General features: G+C 42.4%; 1 protein-coding gene across 4 annotated transcripts in view; it reads left to right on the plus strand.

Moving 5' to 3' along the window:
- The window catches only part of bcl9l (bcl9 like), a 29,550-nt gene extending 10,109 nt beyond the window's left edge, over window positions 1–19,441 (plus strand). For all 4 annotated transcript variants that reach the window (XM_077565956.1, XM_077565955.1, XM_077565957.1 and 1 more), the window contains 8 exons: window positions 9,053–9,143; window positions 10,470–10,902; window positions 12,683–12,805; window positions 13,446–13,716; window positions 13,808–13,892; window positions 14,108–16,463; window positions 16,573–16,827; window positions 17,006–19,441. In XM_077565956.1, coding sequence (XP_077422082.1) covers window positions 10,575–10,902; window positions 12,683–12,805; window positions 13,446–13,716; window positions 13,808–13,892; window positions 14,108–16,463; window positions 16,573–16,827; window positions 17,006–18,159 — 4,572 coding nt within the window. In that variant the 5' untranslated portion in view covers window positions 9,053–9,143; window positions 10,470–10,574 and the 3' untranslated portion in view covers window positions 18,160–19,441. The remainder of the gene's footprint in view (window positions 1–9,052; window positions 9,144–10,469; window positions 10,903–12,682; window positions 12,806–13,445; window positions 13,717–13,807; window positions 13,893–14,107; window positions 16,464–16,572; window positions 16,828–17,005) is intronic.
- The last annotated feature ends 353 nt before the right edge of the window (window positions 19,442–19,794 follow it).

Below are 19,794 nucleotides of genomic sequence, written 5' to 3' on the forward strand. Positions count from 1 at the left end.
AAATTAAATCGTCTCCGCAGATAGGGGGATAAAAACTTTACTGAGCAGTGAGCACTCACAGGCCACAATATTAGGAACACCATCATGTATCAAATGTGGTCCAATATGAGGGTTGTGTCACTTTCCCTTTTGATTGACACTGAAAGTTGGGAACTTTGAATTGCGAACCAATTTTTCACCAGAGAACATATTGGAAATGGAAACAGAAACAATCTCCATTATAAATCTTTGAACAGGGTCCGATATTAACGGTGGCCTGATGCCCCTGGGGCCAGTATGGCACTGTGTCAGGTCACCACATAATTTACAGGCCAGTACAAATGTCATAAAAATGGCAGTGAACCCAATTCAACTCATTTCACAGTTTGGCAGAACAGTTCATGCATGAAAAAGCCTCCAATGTGGCTGAATTCATGCCATTTTGCAAGGGAGAGAAGGTCGAAATATCTCAACTGAAATGTAAAAGACTCATTGCCAGTTATAGAAATGACTTGATTTTATATGTTGCTGCTGTTGTTCCACATAGTCACGTAGCTTTGAGTAGTTTATTAATTAAATAAAAATATTTAAAATTTACAATTTATGTTTACTTGGGTTATCTTTGTTGGGTATTTACATTTGTTTGGGGGAAACAATTAAAAAAAAAAAATTAAAAGTTAAAAAAGTTAAATGGAAATTAGTTTCATGATTGTTTTATATATATATATATATATATATATATATATATATATATAAATAATTTTATTGATAAATGTATTTTAAGAATGTATTAATCGGCCATTTTTTTTTCAATGACTCGAATAAAACAACCCAATTTTCTACGTCTTTATTCAAAAACAGCACATTATTAAAAAAAATACAGTGCAGAAAAATGCACAAACATTAATTATAAATCAGATAAGGGTTTGCTCAGTAACATGTCAGAAAATATGCACACATTTTGGCGATAATTTTCCAAATTAAAAGCAGATGTTTGCAAAATGATTATTTTTGATTAAACACGAAGATAAACACTTCGAAACACTACAGAAATCTGACAATGTTTACTGATGAGTGAAATTTCCATGGATTTGAAATTTTTTTAGTTAATCAATGTCGACTTGCTAATCAAAATAGTTGGAAAATCGACTAGTTGTCCATCATTTTAATATTTGCACCTCCAAATACATTTCTGGGTTTGTCATCAATACCGCCAAGTCAAGATTTGTAGTGTTTTGTTCAAACTTGTGTTTGTTTAAAAAAAATATATATATATATATATTTAACTGCTTTGTGTATGTTAACCTACAGCATATTGGATTGGTTAAGCATGTTTCATAAACTCATTGTAATCTTCTTCCATTTTTCCACGTGTGACTCTCTGAAAAACGTTTAGACATCCCAAAGTAAACAAAGTTTGTTTGTTGTAGTCATGTGTTTGTGTGTTTCACTACTGTGAGCTCAAGGAGCAACCACCGCGGCAGCCTAACTGGCCTCAGATGACACCGGCAGGTACGTTAGCACGCCGTTTAGCGCTAATTGGTCACCCGGCGACTTTAGCGCCATCTCTCATCTTGTCCGAAGTTGCGTTCCTCTCGTCATTGTTGTTGTGCCGACGCTGCGTTGTGACCATCTGCTCTCCGGTGCTACACGACGCGGCTCGCCGAAACGGAAATGGAATTCTCCAGCTGTGGTGGCAAATGGTCGGATGCTAGCTCATCAAATTAATGGTGGCGATGGAAGTGGGAAGTGTTCATCCTGAAAGCGGACAATTTAAAAACAAATTTCATGAATGTGTCTGTAAAGCTGAGAGGGAGGTTTGTCTTTTCCTATTAGCTCTCTCTCCCTCCCCTCCCCCCCCCCTCTCTCGATGATGAGGCTGCAATTTCACATATTCCCTTGCTCTAATTGGCAGGCTTCCAACTTCCAAGCATGCCTTACAAAGGATGTGACCGTTGACCCGCGGTGCAAAAATCAACCGCTACTTCCTTGTTTCGGAACAGAGGCTCGGCTGTAGCCTGGTACACAATAGCGACCTTTTCTGGATAGAGAAAATAATAAAACCTTTCCTTTGAAATTTGTACGCTCAAGTTTACATTGTAAGGAATATCGTTATTCTGAAGGAGGGATTCAATTTATAACAAGATATGAATTACAAGCCGTATTGCGTAGTAATGTCTTCTAATAATCACATTGAGTGATGTCTAAAATTAGGGATGCACGATAATGCTATTTTCAACCAATACTGATAAACCAATAATTTAGAAAGTGTCGATAATGGATAAGCCGATAATTGTGACAAATTTGCGTTTTTATAAAGTGGCAAAGGGAAAAAAAACTCAAACACGTACACGTAGCGTAGCTATAGTCTAATGTGAGGATTCGTTGGTGGATAATGGAACACTGTTTATAAAATAAAAAGGCAGGATGGAGATAGATACATTCTTAATTTAAACTTTACTCATCATACATGGCAGCTGCAGCGACAACACTTCCTGATCACCTATCAGCTGACTAAACACCAACCAATCAGAAGCTAGCATACTTTAGGTAAATGCAAGTGAATGACAGCGAGCAGCAGATTCGACACATCAATTTAGCTACTTGTATAAAAAAAATACCAAATAATAAATACATAATTCTGTAAACATATGTGGACAAGAAAATATACATTTGAACAAATTATCTTATATGCTTGATCCTCAGGGTGTGTACCTTTGCAAAGCGAGGCGTCTTTGTCGCTGGCAGCACCCGACGCTTCAAAGCGCGAATGCTTACTGGTTAATCCCTGCTAAAGCAATTACTATCTATTTATTTGAAAAGCCGACCGAAAAGTATTGGCACAAACATCCGAGTTGTACGCTACGTGTATTTCTCGTAAGTTTCGGAGTTCTTTTCCCCGCAAATCTCCCACTTTATAAACTCGCAAATTTCCCAAGTGGTAAATGTGCCAGTTTTTTCCTCAAAATATCGCCCCCACGCTCTAAAAAATATATATTTGTACATGGCCCTAATACCCTCATACACAACAGATATTATTGGCGGATTTCTTTTTTATTTGGTTTATCTTTATAACATCAAATTGGTCGCTAATTGCCGATAATTATCGGCCACCGATTTTTTTAGATGATTTAGATGTCCTATCTTCTGTAATGCCTCTGCCGCTCATTTTTGAATGATCTCCGTGTGAAAGAGGGACAACTACCTCTCACCTTTGATTGATTGACCAAGAAGTGTGTCCCAATACTTTTGTCCACATCATCTCCCTCCTCTTTACACGTGTTTGTTGTGGTCTCCTGACATGTTGTGTTTTGCTGCTGCTTGGCGTATGTGGAGCGCGTCAGAGGACGTTGCGAGAGGTTACTTCAGGTCGTTAGCCATGAGCACAAAAATCTTCCAATCGTGACACAGCGTTCCACTTTTATCAGTTCCATCCTTGACAAATTACTCCGCCGGCGTCTGTCATCCGCGTAGCCGCCATCCTGCGCCTGTCGGGGGTAAAGTGCACCGTGTGGCGGCAGCGCGAGCTCGCGGACAAACAAAAGTCTTGGCGTTAGTGGCTTTGTAAAGCAGGTTGCCGTGGCAACACAACAAGCAGAGGCCAACCAGCAGGTCGAGGCCTTGTGATAGGCGGACGGTGGCGTTTCGTTTGATGTTGCAGACCTGTGACGTCCTTTCCTGCTACGACATTAGCGTTAGCGGCAAACACAGGGGCGGCGGGGCAAGTCAATTAAATGAGCTTGCACATAATGCCGCCTTCGCTTTCTCGCCAGCGGGTCGCAACTTGTCCGAGATATTAGATTAATTCCTAACAGGTTTAAATGTTACACAACACTGATGATCAAATTAATCATTTATCATCATAAAAGACACTCAAGGGTGCTGTTTGTCTCCTTTTAAATGATCTTTTCGACTTCTCAATGTAACCTTTTGTCATAGTGTCTCCCTCGAACTGACATCTTTGCCTTGTTCGCCAAGAGAGTGAAAGTTGGCACGGGCCTGTTTGCTGATTCAGTGTCTGTTTGGAAGCAGCAAAAACTTGCAGAGCTTGCTTGTCAATCACACGAAAAATCATTTAGCGGACAGGAACACTTGGCGTTAACTTCTTTGGTGTGAGAAACATTAGTGTCAATCAAAAGCGTGTTTATCTTTGGTGACGGCGACATTTTTGTACCGTTTTTTTTTACATTTTTTTTGAACATGTTGTAATATTACATCACCACAGCGATTAATCACGCAGATTAAATAAGGCACAAAAGTTTCCACTGAGGGGGAAGAAAAACACTTGGTGGTTTCATTCCGCCAAGGGTCATGCATGTTATTTTGGCCTCTTACTTATTTTTCCCCCCGGAGCCCCATGTTTGGTAACGGGCTAATTCGATGAAAAAAAGCCCTCCACTGTCTATGAATGTGCTTCTGCGTCATTCATCTGCAAGCCAGTTTATTTGTTTCTGTACACTGGGGCATCACTGTTCCAGACTGTCTCCGCATCTAGTGATAATATCTGCGTATTCTAAATATAGCGAGAGCAGTGATGTAAACTTGGACCCGATTGGTATATATATACAGTATATATATATATATATATATATATATATATATTTTTTTTTTAGGTTGAAGTCGATTCTGATACTTGGCAGAAAAAATACAGATAACCGATAAAATGGTCAATTGATTTAATTAAATAATTAATGAATAAAATGATTTCTTTTTTGGGCCCTTAATGTTTACTGCGAGAAAAATAATTACGGGTAGAACATTTGACTGTTTTAGTCCTTTAGTATTTCTCTAAAATAACAACAAAGAGTATTTTTTTGAAGTACAAAAAAACGATTTGGGCTGTACTGGAGCCATATCACAGACTATAAGCAAAGAAATGAGTGAAGTTACTGGCAAAACATTTATGCATGATGCCCTTTAATGTTAAATCCTATTTCTTCTAGTTGTACTCTCTTATTTTCTTTGCCATGAAGTGATGACTCATGACCCAAAATAAAAACCAGACGCCTTTCTCAGAAGTCAAAACATGTCATCTTTGACAAAGTAGCATTTTAAATATATGATGTACAGACGGAGAGTTGAACTGAACTGGGAGCCGATCTTTGTGCAATTTCTTCACAATCATCAGCGATACAGTAGGGAGGATTAATTGCGTTAGTATGTTTGTTTTATTTTATTCAACATATATTTATGCACATTTTTTAAGAATATTTTTTTTTTTAATGTATCATCACATATGGTTTCTGTTAACTCCTTGATTGCCAAAAACGTTAAATAACTTTTAGTAAAATCCTATGGAGGAGTGCCAAAGACGTTAAAAGACGTTTGTTTCAAAACAGAGGTGAAACTAACCATTTTCTATTGTTGATTACTGAAAAACGGAATAAGGTAGAAACAAACTTTTTTTTCTGATGAAAGATGAGAGTTCAATGTTTCATTTGGTAGTATGTGTGTTTCCATAGTCCAAACACATACTTTTCTGTGGCCCTTGAAAGATCAGTCAAAATGCTTAAATCGGCTGGCACCCACGGCATCCCTTTTCTGTAAACGTCTGGCAGTCAAAGAGTTAAAGATTAACACACATACTACCAAATGAAACATTGAACTCTCATCTTTCATCAGAAAAAAAAAAGTTGTTTCTACCTTATTCCGTTTTTGAGTAATCAACAATAGAAAATAGCTAGTTTCACCTCTGTTTTGAAACAAACGTCTTTTAACGTCTTCGGCACTCCTCCATAGGATTTTACTAAACGTTATTTAACGTTTTTGGCAGTCAAAGAGTTATCATTCTCTCAAGATTGAAAAAATACATAAAAATCCATGTCTCTGCCATGCCTTCCAAATAAATGGCTTACAGATAATTGAAATTTAGAAAAATGCGCGGAAGGTGAGCATGTACGTGGCGAGGATTCTCCGTAGCTATTCAGGCTGCACTTGGCTCCTCCCCTCACATCATCATGCAGTACTTCCTTGACACCAATTGATATTTTACATTTTACAAGTCTTACTTATTATGTACCATGAAGGTCTTGCAAAAACGACCCGCGCTATGCTGAACACGCATGATGGTTGAAAGGCCCCCGCCCTCCATTTGTTCTTAGATTAGTCCGAGTGACGCCGTCCAATCAGCCAGCGTGCGCACACCTGGTACATCTGATTAGTTTTAGCTGCCTTTGCATAACGAGCTTGACTGGTGTGTGCGCATTTCCGAAGTGTGTCAGAGAATTGAAATCTGATATTCAATGGACGGGGAGAGTAACTTTTCTTTATATGGACAATTGGACATGGATAAATTAGCTTAATCCCCCCCCATGTTTTAATGACATCCTCTTCCTTTAAAAATGGGGAATGAATTAGTTTTATTATTTATTTTATTTTATATTATTATTATTATTATTATATATTATCTAGATTCATATATATTATTATAATATAATATATAAAATATTAATATTATAATTTTGTATTTGTCATGACTGGGATATTAGTATTGTGTCTCTCTATCCTGCATTCAGTCACTGCGCCACATTTGCGCCTCTGTGGCTCTCATAGAGGGGGCGTGTCTGCAGCACGGGGTTCCTCTTCTCCCACTCGGCTGTGATGTCATTTCTGTTGCCCTGGAAATCCACTTGTTTGCGGTGAGCGTGAAAGAGGACACGCGTCACATTTTTGTGTTTTCCTGCTGCCAAGAGACTTGACTGAAGTGGGTGCACAATGAGATTTCACAAGGTGGCTAAAGCACATTCAGCACCAGTTTTAAATTCACTCTCTCAGTTTTCTGGTGTCACAAAGCCTATCATAATGGTTTTGTCAATCAACATACTTTCGTCATCACTGTATTTTACAGGGATGCCAAAATTCTCTAATACATGCGACTTTATGATCCAGGCAAGAGCAGATGTACAAAAAAAAGGTTAGCGTCTGTTTTAGGTCGCAGAATTTTCGAAAAACTTGAAAATCAGATAACTGTGCCTCTTTTTCCTTTTTTTTTTTTTTAACTTTCATTTCGTGTTTTTTTTTTACAACCCAAAATGGATCAATGCTCGCATCTCATCTTGTTGATGTTGTCGGCCTCCACAGACTCTCCTTGAAGTGAGCGTCTGGTTGCTATCACCCCAGGTCGGCATTCACTCCCAGATAGGCACTATCTCGTCTTGGCCGTCTACTTGAAGGTCGGCCGCCCCCTGTGTGATCAGTCTGCCCCCCCCCCCCCACCACCCCTTGGCTGTGTGATGCACAAAGCCAGTAAGTCACATTTGTCAACAAGGGTGACATCGGACCATCCCCCGCTAGGTTAATGAGTGATGAGGTCCTGGCCCCAGCGTATAAGGCGTGTCTCTGTTCCTTACTTGAGTTGGTTAGTTAATGACTAATGGTGACATTGTGTTCTCGTTCTGCCGCTATTTAGTACCGGGCAGCACCGAGAGAATGAACAACAATGTTTTATTGATCATTAGTCTGAAATAATTATTTTGAAAAACGCTTTTTGGAGAGCTTCGGAAAAATGGGGGAATGATTAGCCACAAGAAAAGGAGACTTGAACTTCCAAGAGAAAGAATTTTGTTTTTAAAAGACACTATCAGCAGTGTATACTGCTACAGGTGATTCGTATGCCCAAATCCTACTCTGCGTAATATGCGGTGACAGAATTGAGACAATGAGCCCTCAAGAGTTCCGATTCTGCACTTAATACCTTGCTGCTACTTCCATCATCCTTTCAATATGAAGCAAGATTTTCTGCAATGACGGCGACCAAAACTAAACTGTGGAATAGACTGAATATAAGTAACGCATTTAGGGTGTCATTGTCCGCCATTAGCTCAAGGTGGGACTAGCTCCAGGGTCCAACATTTAATCAGATTAATCACATTTTAGAATTTTGATTAACTCATTCACTCCCAACCATTTTCACTGAAGCAACCTTTTGTTTTACTGGATTTTGACAGATTTTGCAAAGCCCACAGAATATTGTGTTCTATTGCTATAAAAACATGGAACCTACCAAAAAAAAGATTAGAGTCTCTTCTTTCATCAGACAAAAAGCACATTTGTATTTGTTAACGTTTTGCAGCAATTAGCATTAGATTATAACTAAGTTTCATCATTATTCACTAACTTGTTGAAAACACTGGGGAAAAGAGCTTTTTGCGACATGGCCCTGGTTGATCTCTTATACTTTTTGTAATAACAACCATTGCTTTAAGCGACATCTTCAGGTCAGAGGCTGCATGAAAGCCTTCTGTATGCGCTATCATAAAAAAAACATTGAAAAAAAACAATAGCGTAAAAGTATATAATTTTTGGGACCATCTCACTATTTAAAATGGAACGTTTTTAGACATTTTTGGGAGTAAATAAGTTAAACATAATTAATTGCTTTTGACAGCACTAAAGTAAATAAACAAGCGCAGGGCTCCTATTAATTATAATGACTACATTTCAGTGTAACGGTGAGTTGTGTTTTTCACCGTTTGTTTTGTTTTTGCCAGTCTGTCCAAATATTGCTTTACGTAAAACCTGTCAATGGTGGACAAATAATGGCTTTTTCATGTGGTTAAAATCAGAAGCAGGTGACCTAAGATTTAAGTTTTATGTGTTAATTCAAAGGTTGTTTATCTCTTTGGGTTCTACGTGAAAGCCTGTGGCGCATTAAATGTCATCTGTACCGTTATGCCTCTTGTGGGTCATGCGTTCAAATGGGCTGAAAGCAAGACACGTAATGAGTCAGGCATGCTTGTTTTGCGAGGCGGGTGAGTCAGGTATCGTTACACAAAGCGTTGTGGAATGTGCCGTGAAGATCTTGTGGACCCAGAATGCTGCTGGGCTACATGGACAGAGGGAAACTACAACCCCCACAACTCCTCCTCCCCAACCCCCCTTAGTCCAAACACAACAGTCAACACAACCGGCTCACTATTAAAGACCCGCTGTGGTGACTGTGCGAGGCCGTTGCTCTCTTATCACGGTTCTTTCTTGTCTGCCTCCCTCGCGGCGTCCATGTTGACACCGGGGCTGAGAAGTGCGCCAATGATTGTCGAGATGACTCACCATGGTGCTCTCTCCTTGTGTCCAGGTCTGAGTGTGTCCACTGAAGCATGAAGCGGGAGAGTAGCAATGATGTCAATCCTCATCCGCAACCTGAGTGTGTTTACAATAATTGACAGGTTGGATTTTTTTTTTTTTTACCTATATCTCACTTTTATTGGGGGATCAGCTGTAGGAGTTTCAGCATTAAAACTTCATTTCTTTGGTAAACATTGTTTGCTAATTTAATATAGCCTACCACTGCTAATAGCAATGGATTGTAATCCCTCTGCAGGTACACACAAAAGCTGGTGCACTTTCGATTGCAAAACACAGTAAACACACAAGCACATTGTTGGATGACCTGCCGATGGCCTCATCTGACGCCGTCGCTCAACTCGCTAAAGTTTAGCATGTTAACAGCCAGCCAATTTCTCATTTGCTGACTTGCATGTCACTGAGCAGGCCCACACACATTCAACGTCACATATACTACACTGTAGAACTTGGTTACTGTACTCATAAATTAATAATTTTACATCAGAACAATTATTTGGGACTCCAAACAAAAACATCACAAGAAGTTTGTATGCTCCTGAAATTATGATGATTTCATCTCAATTTACTCACAAATGTACTTAGTGTGAAATCTGGGCCTGTGTAGTTCAACATATAACTATTATTCGGTTGAATGACTAGCAACAGGTGTAAACGAAGGTTAATTGTAAGCTGTGCCATCTAGTGGAAGAGCATGAAACTACACACTATTAAAGTAAATTGATGAACACAGATTTATTGTAGTAAATAAATCATAATTAACAGGGATGTGATTTTTCCGCAAATTCGCGGAATTCCGCTTTTTTTATCTCCCCCCCCAAAAAAATGACGATTTTTTTTTTTTTTTTTGGGTAGTTCATTGTGTATGCACATGACTCCGACAGATAACATCTTCTGCTATAACAAAGACATTTGTGGTATGCTCTAATATGAGTTACTTTTCATTTGGTCATGATACAATTATTTGTTCATGAAATTTGAACTCTTCAACATTATTTATGTGTTAACTTAGTAATCACATTAGTTAGATATGATGATATTCTCAGTGATAGTTTTTAAAAGCAAAGGCAGTCCAATGTTTTTGAATGTGACTGATTTTGAGTTGACTAAAACTGCCATTTTATATGGGATAGTTCAATATACATTGAAAATTTATGCTGTTGTTTTGTCTATTTCTTTGTCATGTGAGTGCATTGAAAGTACTTAAAAACACGGAAAACCTATGAGCTCCGGGGGGCTCCGCCCCCCTTGTCCCCCCACCAGGGCCCTGGACCTAGCTGGGTGCCAGCGGCCCCCAGACCCCAGACCCCAGACCCCCGGCTAAATTTTCAGATAATTTCACTTTGGTCAAATCACATCCCTGAATTAAGTTGAAAATAACAACTGATTTGATGTCATTTCTCCACTAGCGTTGCCTGATCGCAATGTGAGCTCCGGCCGACATCTTCTCCACGCCGTTCCTCAGCCTCACTCAGCAGCCAATCAAATGCACACGGACAATAAGCTGGCCAATCATGGCAAGCAAAGTCACCGGTGACGGACGAGCTCAAATGGCTGCCGTAAACCTGCAGGCTCAGCAGCAGCAGCAGCAGCAGCAGCCGCAGCAGCCGCAGCAGCAGCAGCCGCAGCAGGGAGCCGCTGGTCACCTGGGTCCTAAGAGCCGCCTCAGTGCCGGGGGTCATGTCACCAAGAGCAACCCCGGGCCGAAGGCCGCCAGCCAATCGGCCAACAGCGTTGGAGGAATGCTCAAAACCAAAAGCAAGCGGGAGAGGAGCGTCTCTGTGGATTCTGGTGAACCACGACACGCTACTCCTAAAACCCTCGAGGCTGATGCCAAAGCAGGTGAGACATTTTTTTTTCTTCATTTTCATGGCCTGAAATGGAAATTGACTTTTGAGTTGCTTGTACATAAATAGTGGAATGTCTGGATAGCCTTCACACCAATTAGTGTGAAGTTAAACTCCCAAGTAGAGTACACCCGAACATCCCCCGCTCTAGAGGACATTTTTGAGTTTCCACTTTCCAATGATGCTACAAAAAGTTACTAGGTTTGCTGTTGGAGATGTTGAATGAGTCGCAAAGTTGACAACACTGAGTACTATCCTCGCTTCGTGATACTCAACATCTGTAAAGCAAAGTGATTTGAACCAGTGGTCACAAATGAATGTCAAGTGTTAATAAGACACTTGGGAACATGTTTTAAAATTGTGAAAAAGAAATGCATCAAATCTCCTTTAATAGTCTTGATCACGTGCCTTCTTCACCTCCTCCACGACAGGAAGTGAACGTAATAGTGCCGAAAATGCCCCGACCTTTCAGCAAAGCGGCAGAATTTCCTCCCTCCACTCCCCCAAGGCTTCTGATAGCGGCAATGACGTGTGTTTCACATGAAAACGCGTCGCGTGTCCTCGCTCACAAGGTCACAACCCTGTTTGAGTTCCCCTTATTGTAAAAGACGAATGTACTTGTTTCTGAGCTCACATGCAATTCCTTGTCCAACAGTAAAATGCCTAACATAACATCATCCTAATGCAAAATACTCGCATCCCAAATCACCCTTCTTTCCCCCCCAAATTAATTTTTTTAAGATCACATTTTTTTTTGCTAAGGAGCTGTATGGCTTTCATTCCAGTTCTTTCTCACTTTTGAGAGTTCTGCTTAGCAACATCTCTCCACATTCACACAATTGCTTATGAAATTGCACTTACTAATATTTGAATAAAATTAGGGATGTTGAACATCACTTTTTTCAGATTCGTAACAGTACGAGTATTCAACTCTTGAGTACTCACTGATACCACGACCAAGTAAACAAAACCACTTATACTTTTGTTGCATTTTTTTTTTCTGACCAAAGGCAGAACTTACTGCAATAGTGAAATCAAAATTAAACAACTGACTCTGATTTAGGATTCATTTGTAATAAATTACCATATTCATTGGAACGATAAGTCACTTTTTCCCCTCAGTTTGGCTGGTCCTGCGACTTCTATTAAAATTCAGGCTGGCACCCAAAAGCCCCGTGCCCTAATCGTGTAGACTTTCTTATTAACGTGCGCATTAGTTGGTGACAAATGAAATGAAATACCATCAGTCGGTGGGCGTCAGGCAGAAACGCCAGGCAGTTAGCATTTACCTGTGCATATATCGAGTTCTTTCACTTTCTGTAGCGTTGCCCTTGATTTTGTAGCTGGACTGAAGAGTGCTGAATTGAAATGAAGGTCAAGCCTGCCTTCATCTGAGCTGCACATCAGTGCTGCAAAAAGCAGGACAAGGCCAGTGACCAAGGCAAACAAATGGGCTCAATGACTGACTTTATTGTGAAAAGAATCTCGTAGCCCTTGGCAACATAACATGGCAGGAAAACAAGCCATCACTGGCGTTTAATTGGCGGGGGCTCCCTCTGCTGTCGCTTGTGTGTATTAATCATCCATTCGAGATCTGATATTGCTCGACGTCAAAGTGGTTTTCATTTCAAAACATCAAATAATGTAAAGTCAGTTCATCTGTTCCATGCTGAGACTTTCCTAATTGTCACACAAATGGACCCGAAACGTTTGAGAACCACTGGTTTAAAGAGAGGACCATATTCTCACAGTTTTTTCCTGTCTGTGAATTGAAGAGGGTTTCACGCGCAGTAAGCGCCGTTGCGTTTTGGAGAAGAAGCAGCCATACAGCGGAGATGAGTGGTGCTCTGGTCCCGACACGGAGGACGACGAAGACAAGCCACGCTCGGCGACCCAACGTGAGTCAGAGTTCACTAATATTTCATCACAGTGCCATGAAGAAGTATTCTCCCCCTTTCCGAGTTTTTTTTTTTTTTTTTGCTGTTGCTTTTTTTGCTGTTTTTAATTTTAATATCTCACAAACATAAACCAAACCCAATACGGTTTGTTATAAAGTTCAGTTTCACTGGCCACACGAAGGTCTGATTGCCACCAGATTTGTTGAGTCAAGAAATTCCTTAAATAGTACCTTTCAGACAACACGTCACAATCCAAAGGAATTCAAGTACAGTACATGAGAAACAAAGGTCTGGAAGAGGTTAGTAGGCCATTTCCAAGGCTTTGGGACTCCAAGGAACCATCCTAAAAGCCAATAACCACAAATAGCGAAAACTGGAAACAGTGGTGAACAGAAGTAGCTCTTTTTCCACATAAATGGCCAGATATGTTTGGATTGTATTCCCTTAATAAATAAAAGCATCATTTATATTTACTTGGGCTGTCTTTGTGACTGCACAAAAAAAAGTTGTTTATGACCTCCTCCTTTGATTAGATTTTATGTGTGGTTTAACTCCATCTAGTGGTTCTGTCATGTACTGTAGCTACAACAACACTGCTACATGAGGATAGTGCTTCAAAATGTCTATTTTTATTTTTTAGGCGAGCGAGTGTTGCCAGGACCCAGACAAGGGCAACCTGATCATCCGCCTGCAGTGACCGCTACGTTCGAGTCTGTAATGGCTTGTGGACCTGGACCTGGGCCTGGACCTGGACCTGGGCCCGGGCCTGGGCCTGGGCCTGGGCCTGGTCCTGGACCTGGGCTTGGCCCTTTACCAAGACCTGGACCAGGACCTGGACTGAAGCCAGGAACGCCTGCACCTCAGTCCTCGCCGCAGTTGTTGTATGTCTTCACAACCAGCATGGCCAACAGGTAAGCCACCATTTACAGATGTTAAATACACTTTTAAGCACTTGAGATTGAACAGCTTTTTGATGCTAATTTTTAAATATTGCTTCAACAGTGCTGCAGAGGCAGTAATGAAAGGAAAGATGGATTCCATTCTCCAGTTTCACCAGCAAAATGTTCCTCGAACCAAGTTAGAGCAGGTCAGCCAACGACAAAAAAAAAAAATCATATATATAAGTGAAACATAGCTTGTAAACCAAAACAATTTATGTCCAAAAATGTTGTATATCGTTAATGGAACTGCATTTGCATTTTTGTTCCACATGCTAGTCCACAACAGTCTGTGGACGCGCAATACGGAAACTATTTGAGGAAATCTGGTATTTAAATGAATATATATTTTTGTCTAACACAGGGACTCGCACTGGCGAGGATCGCCGAGAAGGTCAACTCCAGTGCCTCTCCTCCCGCAGGCACCCCTAAATCCAAAAGTGGAACTCCGCGGCCCAACTCAGCAGGAGGCGGCGTCTCTTCACTTTCGGTAGGAACGCCAACGTCAGGAGGCCACTCTGACAATGATTCCCCTCGGACCAGACATGGCGGCCTCTCCATTAGTAACTCAGTCCTCTCCCATCGGCCAGAGGGAGACGGCAGAGGCACACCTTTAGGCCCTGTCTCAGGAACTGTACTTGGTGAGGGTCTTCCCATTGCTAGTCTCTCGCCATCGGGGAGCCCTTCCATCCTCTCTGCACATTTACAGAGCGACACAGGACAGAGAAGCGGTCCCGGGAATGTAGGCGGTCTTTCCAAAGAGCAGCTGGAACACAGAGAGCGTTCTTTGCAGACTCTGAGGGACATCGAGAGACTACTTCTACGCACTGGAGCGAGAGGGGGCGCTCATGGCGACACGGGGGGTTCCAACAGTAACCTTACAAATAATGCTCCCAATGTTATTAACAACAGCAGTAGCGATCGAGGTGCTATTCTTGAGGATGGTGACAACGGTACAAACACTGGAGATTGCAGTAGCGGTAGCATGGCGCTGTCAGCATTGGCCTCTCTGGGAAGCATGAAGAAATTTGAAGAACCACTGCAGTCCATAATGTCTCAAACGCAATCGCTCAGCACTGCCAATCACAGCCCAGAAATTGACCCCCACCAAAATCTATCGCAGCACCCTCATCATCAGCTGTCTTCACCTGGCATAGACATGGGCCACTTACTTGGACCGCAGGGACTGACTCAAGAGCAAGTTGCGTGGCGGAAACTCCAAGAAGAATACTACCAGGAAAAAAGGAGGCAACAGGAAATGCAAAATCCTCAACACTTTAGAATGATGACTGAAATGGGCTTTCATGGAGGTCCAGTGATGATCAGGGGACCCCCTCCCCCATATCACAGCAAGCCTGGAGATCAACAGTGGGCTTCGGGAAATATGATGGGAGGAGGAATGCCTGGAAATGTACGAATGCCGGGTATGCACCAAGAAGGACCTGTACGTCCAAGGTTCCTAGCACATGTGCAGAGAGGCCCACCAGCTGGAGCAGGCTTTCCTGGCAGTCCAGGCGGGATGCTATCGGTTGATGGTCTAGGACCCCAAAGGCCTACTAGGCCAGGGATTTGGCTTGATAATATGCCCAACAGCATGGACGGTGGAGGTCCATTCCACGGTTGCTATCCTCCTCAACACTTGCAGGATGACGCAGAACTGTTAACCCGTGAGGAATTATTTCGCATTGCAGAAAAGCGGCAGATGCAGGGTCTTCCTAGGTTTGAACTTGATCGGATTATTGCACAGCAGCAACAGGGCAATATGGGATCAAGAATTATGGAAAATCCTGGGGGCCCAGACTTCTCCAATTTGGGTATGGGCAGGGGTCCACCTTCCAATCAAGGGGATCCTATGGACTTTCCTGGTTCACGGGATATGATGGGCTCTCCTGGAGGAGGGCCTCAGATTAGAGACTTAATAGACTCTCCTCTGGGGAGCAACCTTTCAGTAAACATGAACCCACAGATGAATATTCAGCAGCAACATATGACCTTGTCGCAAAAGCTCAGAAGGGGCCCAGGAAGAGTGGGGCCATTAAGTGACTTCTTCAGCCCTGGGGAGATAGCAAGAATACGAGCATCACAAAATGAAAGAAGAAATATGGGAATGATATCGGGACCCGACGGTCCCTTTCGTTTTCCATCACAAGCCCCTTTCTCCGGTGGACCGGGTGAAGGGCCATATCCTCAACAGCCTGGTCCTCAGATGTTTGCGCCGGAGCAGGAGGGTCGTAGTCAGATGGGCGGTACGTCAAGGCTCAGTCATATGCCGATGAGTGGAGACCTCAGAGGAATGGGCCCGGGTCCTCGGCATCCTACCGACCTGTCGGTCAATGTTCACCCAATGATCTCTCCTACGGTCCAGCATCCTCACCATCTCAATTCACCATCCCTACACCGAGAGCCATTAGCTCATCTTCCCTCTCCGTCTGCTCCAGGACAGAAGTCACCCTCGATTACCGCCCCTGCAGGCCCTCACCCCCCTCTTCCCCCTGCTTCTGGTGCAGGGACACCGTGTTCTTCTTCCATGAAATCGCCTCAGATCATGGGATCTTCGAACCATGACTTGCACTCCCCATCTATGTCACCTGGACGACTCAAGTCCCCAGCTATGGCTATGGGCTCTCCTGCGTGGATGTCTCCGAAAACAGATCCGTCAAGTCCAGGTGGTCCAATCGGTGTGAGGGCAGCAGGCAATGGAGGAAGTCATTCTGAGACAGGTACATTCATACAAATGATGGCGTTTCTCACAACACATCAGAGGTCATCTGAAGACGTTATTTATCCTGATACTTTTGGTGACATTTATTTTGATGTCTTTTTTTGCAGGGCGATCAATACCTCCCAGAAGTTCCAACTCCACCCCGAGTAGCCAACCAGGCTCGATGAATCCTAGTCTGACATTTGCGACTTCGCCCGATGCCCCCAAAACACAGAATCCTTTGTCGCTGATCATGTCTCAGATGTCCAAGTACGCCCTTCCCAGTTCCACTCCCCTTTACCACGACGCAATCAAGACACTAGCAACTTCTGATGACGAGATGCTGCCTGATCGACCTCTCCTGCCCACTGTCAGTATTGGAGGTACGAACCCCAAAAACACACGGGGATTAAGTTTTCATTGGGGGTGTTAGGGTGACTGTTCACGTTGACCAGAAGCCTATTCATATTTTATTGCAAAGTTTACCCAACTTCTCTGGGTTAGGGTTAGGTTAGGTACTATTAGTCTCATCCTAATATGCTGTTTTTCCTACGCTAACAGGAAACATCGGAAACCCGCCTTCATCCCAGATCCTGGGCTCCCAGAGTTCCATGGGTGCCCATAGTGATTCCCAAAGCCCCGTGGGAATCCCAAGCCAAGGTCAACCGCAACTATCCCACGATGCCTCGGAACCCGTGCTGTCTTCCCCAAACCCAATGGGGCTTCCTCTTATGAGTTCCACCATGATGGTAGGAGGGAGTGATGACCTGGGTCCTTGCAATGTATCACCGATGTCTCAAAACCAGATGGCGACTTTCCCCCGCATGCAGCAGTTGTCTCACGGCCGTATACGTTCACCCATCAGCAGAATGTCGCAGAACTTCTCTCAGTCCGGCGAAGACATTCTCTCACCTCAGCAGTTGCACCTGCTTGGTAAAGACCCCCACCAACGACACCCCCATCCCTCAGAGTCCTTTCCACCTCTTCACATGGGCGATGGCCCGGATCTGAGTGAAGTCATACGACCTACCCACTCTGGAATTCCAGAGTTCGACCTTTCCCGCATCATTCCCTCTGATAAGCCCAGCAGTACTCTGCAGTATTTCCCCAAGAGCGACCCGCACCAGAATCCAAACCAGGGGCCCGGGTCACAGCACCCACCTCCCCAGCAGCTCCTCAAACACTTGTCTTCCTCTGGTCCTCCACACATCTTGTCATCCAACCCCCACCTGGCCAATTTACAGAACATGATGGCCGAGCAGCAGCTGCCGCCTCACCAGGGCCACAGCGGACTGGGTCAAAACATTGCCGTCCTCCAGGGGGACGCTAGGGGCATGGTGTCTGGCGCAGGCATGGGCCCCATGTGCCCCCCAGGACACATGCTGGGAAGGACAGGCATGGTTCCCCAGCAACAGCAAGCCATGATGGCCAACAGTCTTCTCCACCATCCCTCCGGTCCATACCCAGGAATGATGTCACCTCAGCAGCACCAGCACAATTTGATGGCGCGGCAAAACGTGATGATGATGCAGGCCAAGCAGCGCAACATGCCCATGCCGGGAGACCCCTTTGCCCCCCAGGGTGCTTTAATGACCTCTCAGGGTTCCAACGTACAGACTGGAATGATGGGACCCCAGTCCCTCCGACAACGGGGGATGTCATTGGACAGCCCCATTGGTTACGGTCCTGGCGGTATGGCCAACATGCCTTTTTGATCCACCCACCGCGGCCTGTGCAAGCGTCTCCTTTACATTACCGTTGGAATCCATGTATCGTTCGTTTCTTGCATTTTAATTGGCAATCGAATTTGTTGTATTTTTTTTTGTCCAACAGAAAAAAAACAAAAAGCGAGTAATTGACCCCCCCCCCCCACACACACACACATAAATTTTTATAGTTGCCTACATTAACAGTACAAACTGTAAACATGCCTCAAATCATGATCTCCAAAACAATTTTGATTTCAAACTTATTTTATAACATTACATTTAAAAATACTTACTGAGGAATTATTTTTGGAAACATGCACTTGCAGAGAAAACTCTCCATAACTTCCACTAACATCCCAAACAAAACTTGGCTCTTCCCTGACACACAAAATGTCAAGTATATCACTTCAAAATATTTCCTTTATACCAATGTTTTGCTTTTAGGGCTAATGGATTGTGATCAAGGTTCAGATTGTGGTGGCTAACAAAGCTAATCCTTTTTAAGTACGGTAATGCTTGTTACCAAATAAAGACACACCAATTCAACGTGTAAATCATATTAAGACCTGTGGCCCGTTTTTCCATTTCTATATTTGATAAGACCCTAACTAGTAAATATGAAAAAATCAGGTGCGGTGGTGGTGGTGGTGGTGGGGGGGGATTAAGTTTATGTTACATAAAAGAAAAGAAGTAACAATCATTGCCTTTTTTAAAATGTTTGATTGCCATTTGAAAGCGAATTAAGCAAATTTTGCACGGATTTTTTTCTTTTCTTTTCTAATTCTCACTTTTTGGGGGGGAGAAGAGAAATTACAAATATCAGTAACATGCTTCCTGTGATGGATTGCTACTGATTAATACATTGAAATATTTAAGAGCACTGTAAAATGGTTCAAGATAAAAACAAAAATCAGAAGATCTTTTCTTTAAAAAAAAAAAAAAACTGGAACAAAAAAACTGTAAAGTATGTACATTTCTGAGATGTGCTTGTTTGTTGGGAATCACATGGCAGTTAAGAGGAGTGCCTAACATTTATATTTGTTTTTCCTTGATTTTGTTTTTCCAGCTACCAAAACTGTTGCGCAATATAATATATAACTGCTGTATATAAGATGCAATTTGTGATTGTTTGCACTCTCGTTCTGTATAACTGTGTTTTAATAGAATTCTAAAAGAAATGGAAGAATGAGAATCTCTACGGTGGGTTTTACTTGGGATGGAGGTTGCTGTTTGATAAACACAGATGACGGGACACGGTTGCAGTCAAATAAATGAAAGCCTTAATAACTTTTGGTGTGAAGACTCTCTTATGGCCAACATGTAATGAACCATTTGAGACAACCTGCAAATTCAAATGACATCCAATAATGAAGACTTTAAGAAGACAGATTTTGAGTAACCCTATCAGAGAGCTAATAATTTAAAAATAAGATTAAAGCATTGCATTTCATGCTGAATTTCTAATACTCCGAATTGCGTGTGGAGCAAAATAAGGTACAAACTACCACCCATGAAAACAAACAATTGTAAGAGCTTCAATGAGAAATTTTGTTTGGTTGATTTGTGCAGCTGCACATTACTTGAAATAGAAAAACACTTTTATAGCCCTAAAAAAAAAAACATTCCATTTGTCATGGCAGA

This window comes from Vanacampus margaritifer, chromosome 5 (assembly GCF_051991255.1).
Source record: "Vanacampus margaritifer isolate UIUO_Vmar chromosome 5, RoL_Vmar_1.0, whole genome shotgun sequence".
In the NCBI taxonomy this organism is placed as follows: Eukaryota; Metazoa; Chordata; class Actinopteri; order Syngnathiformes; family Syngnathidae; genus Vanacampus; species Vanacampus margaritifer.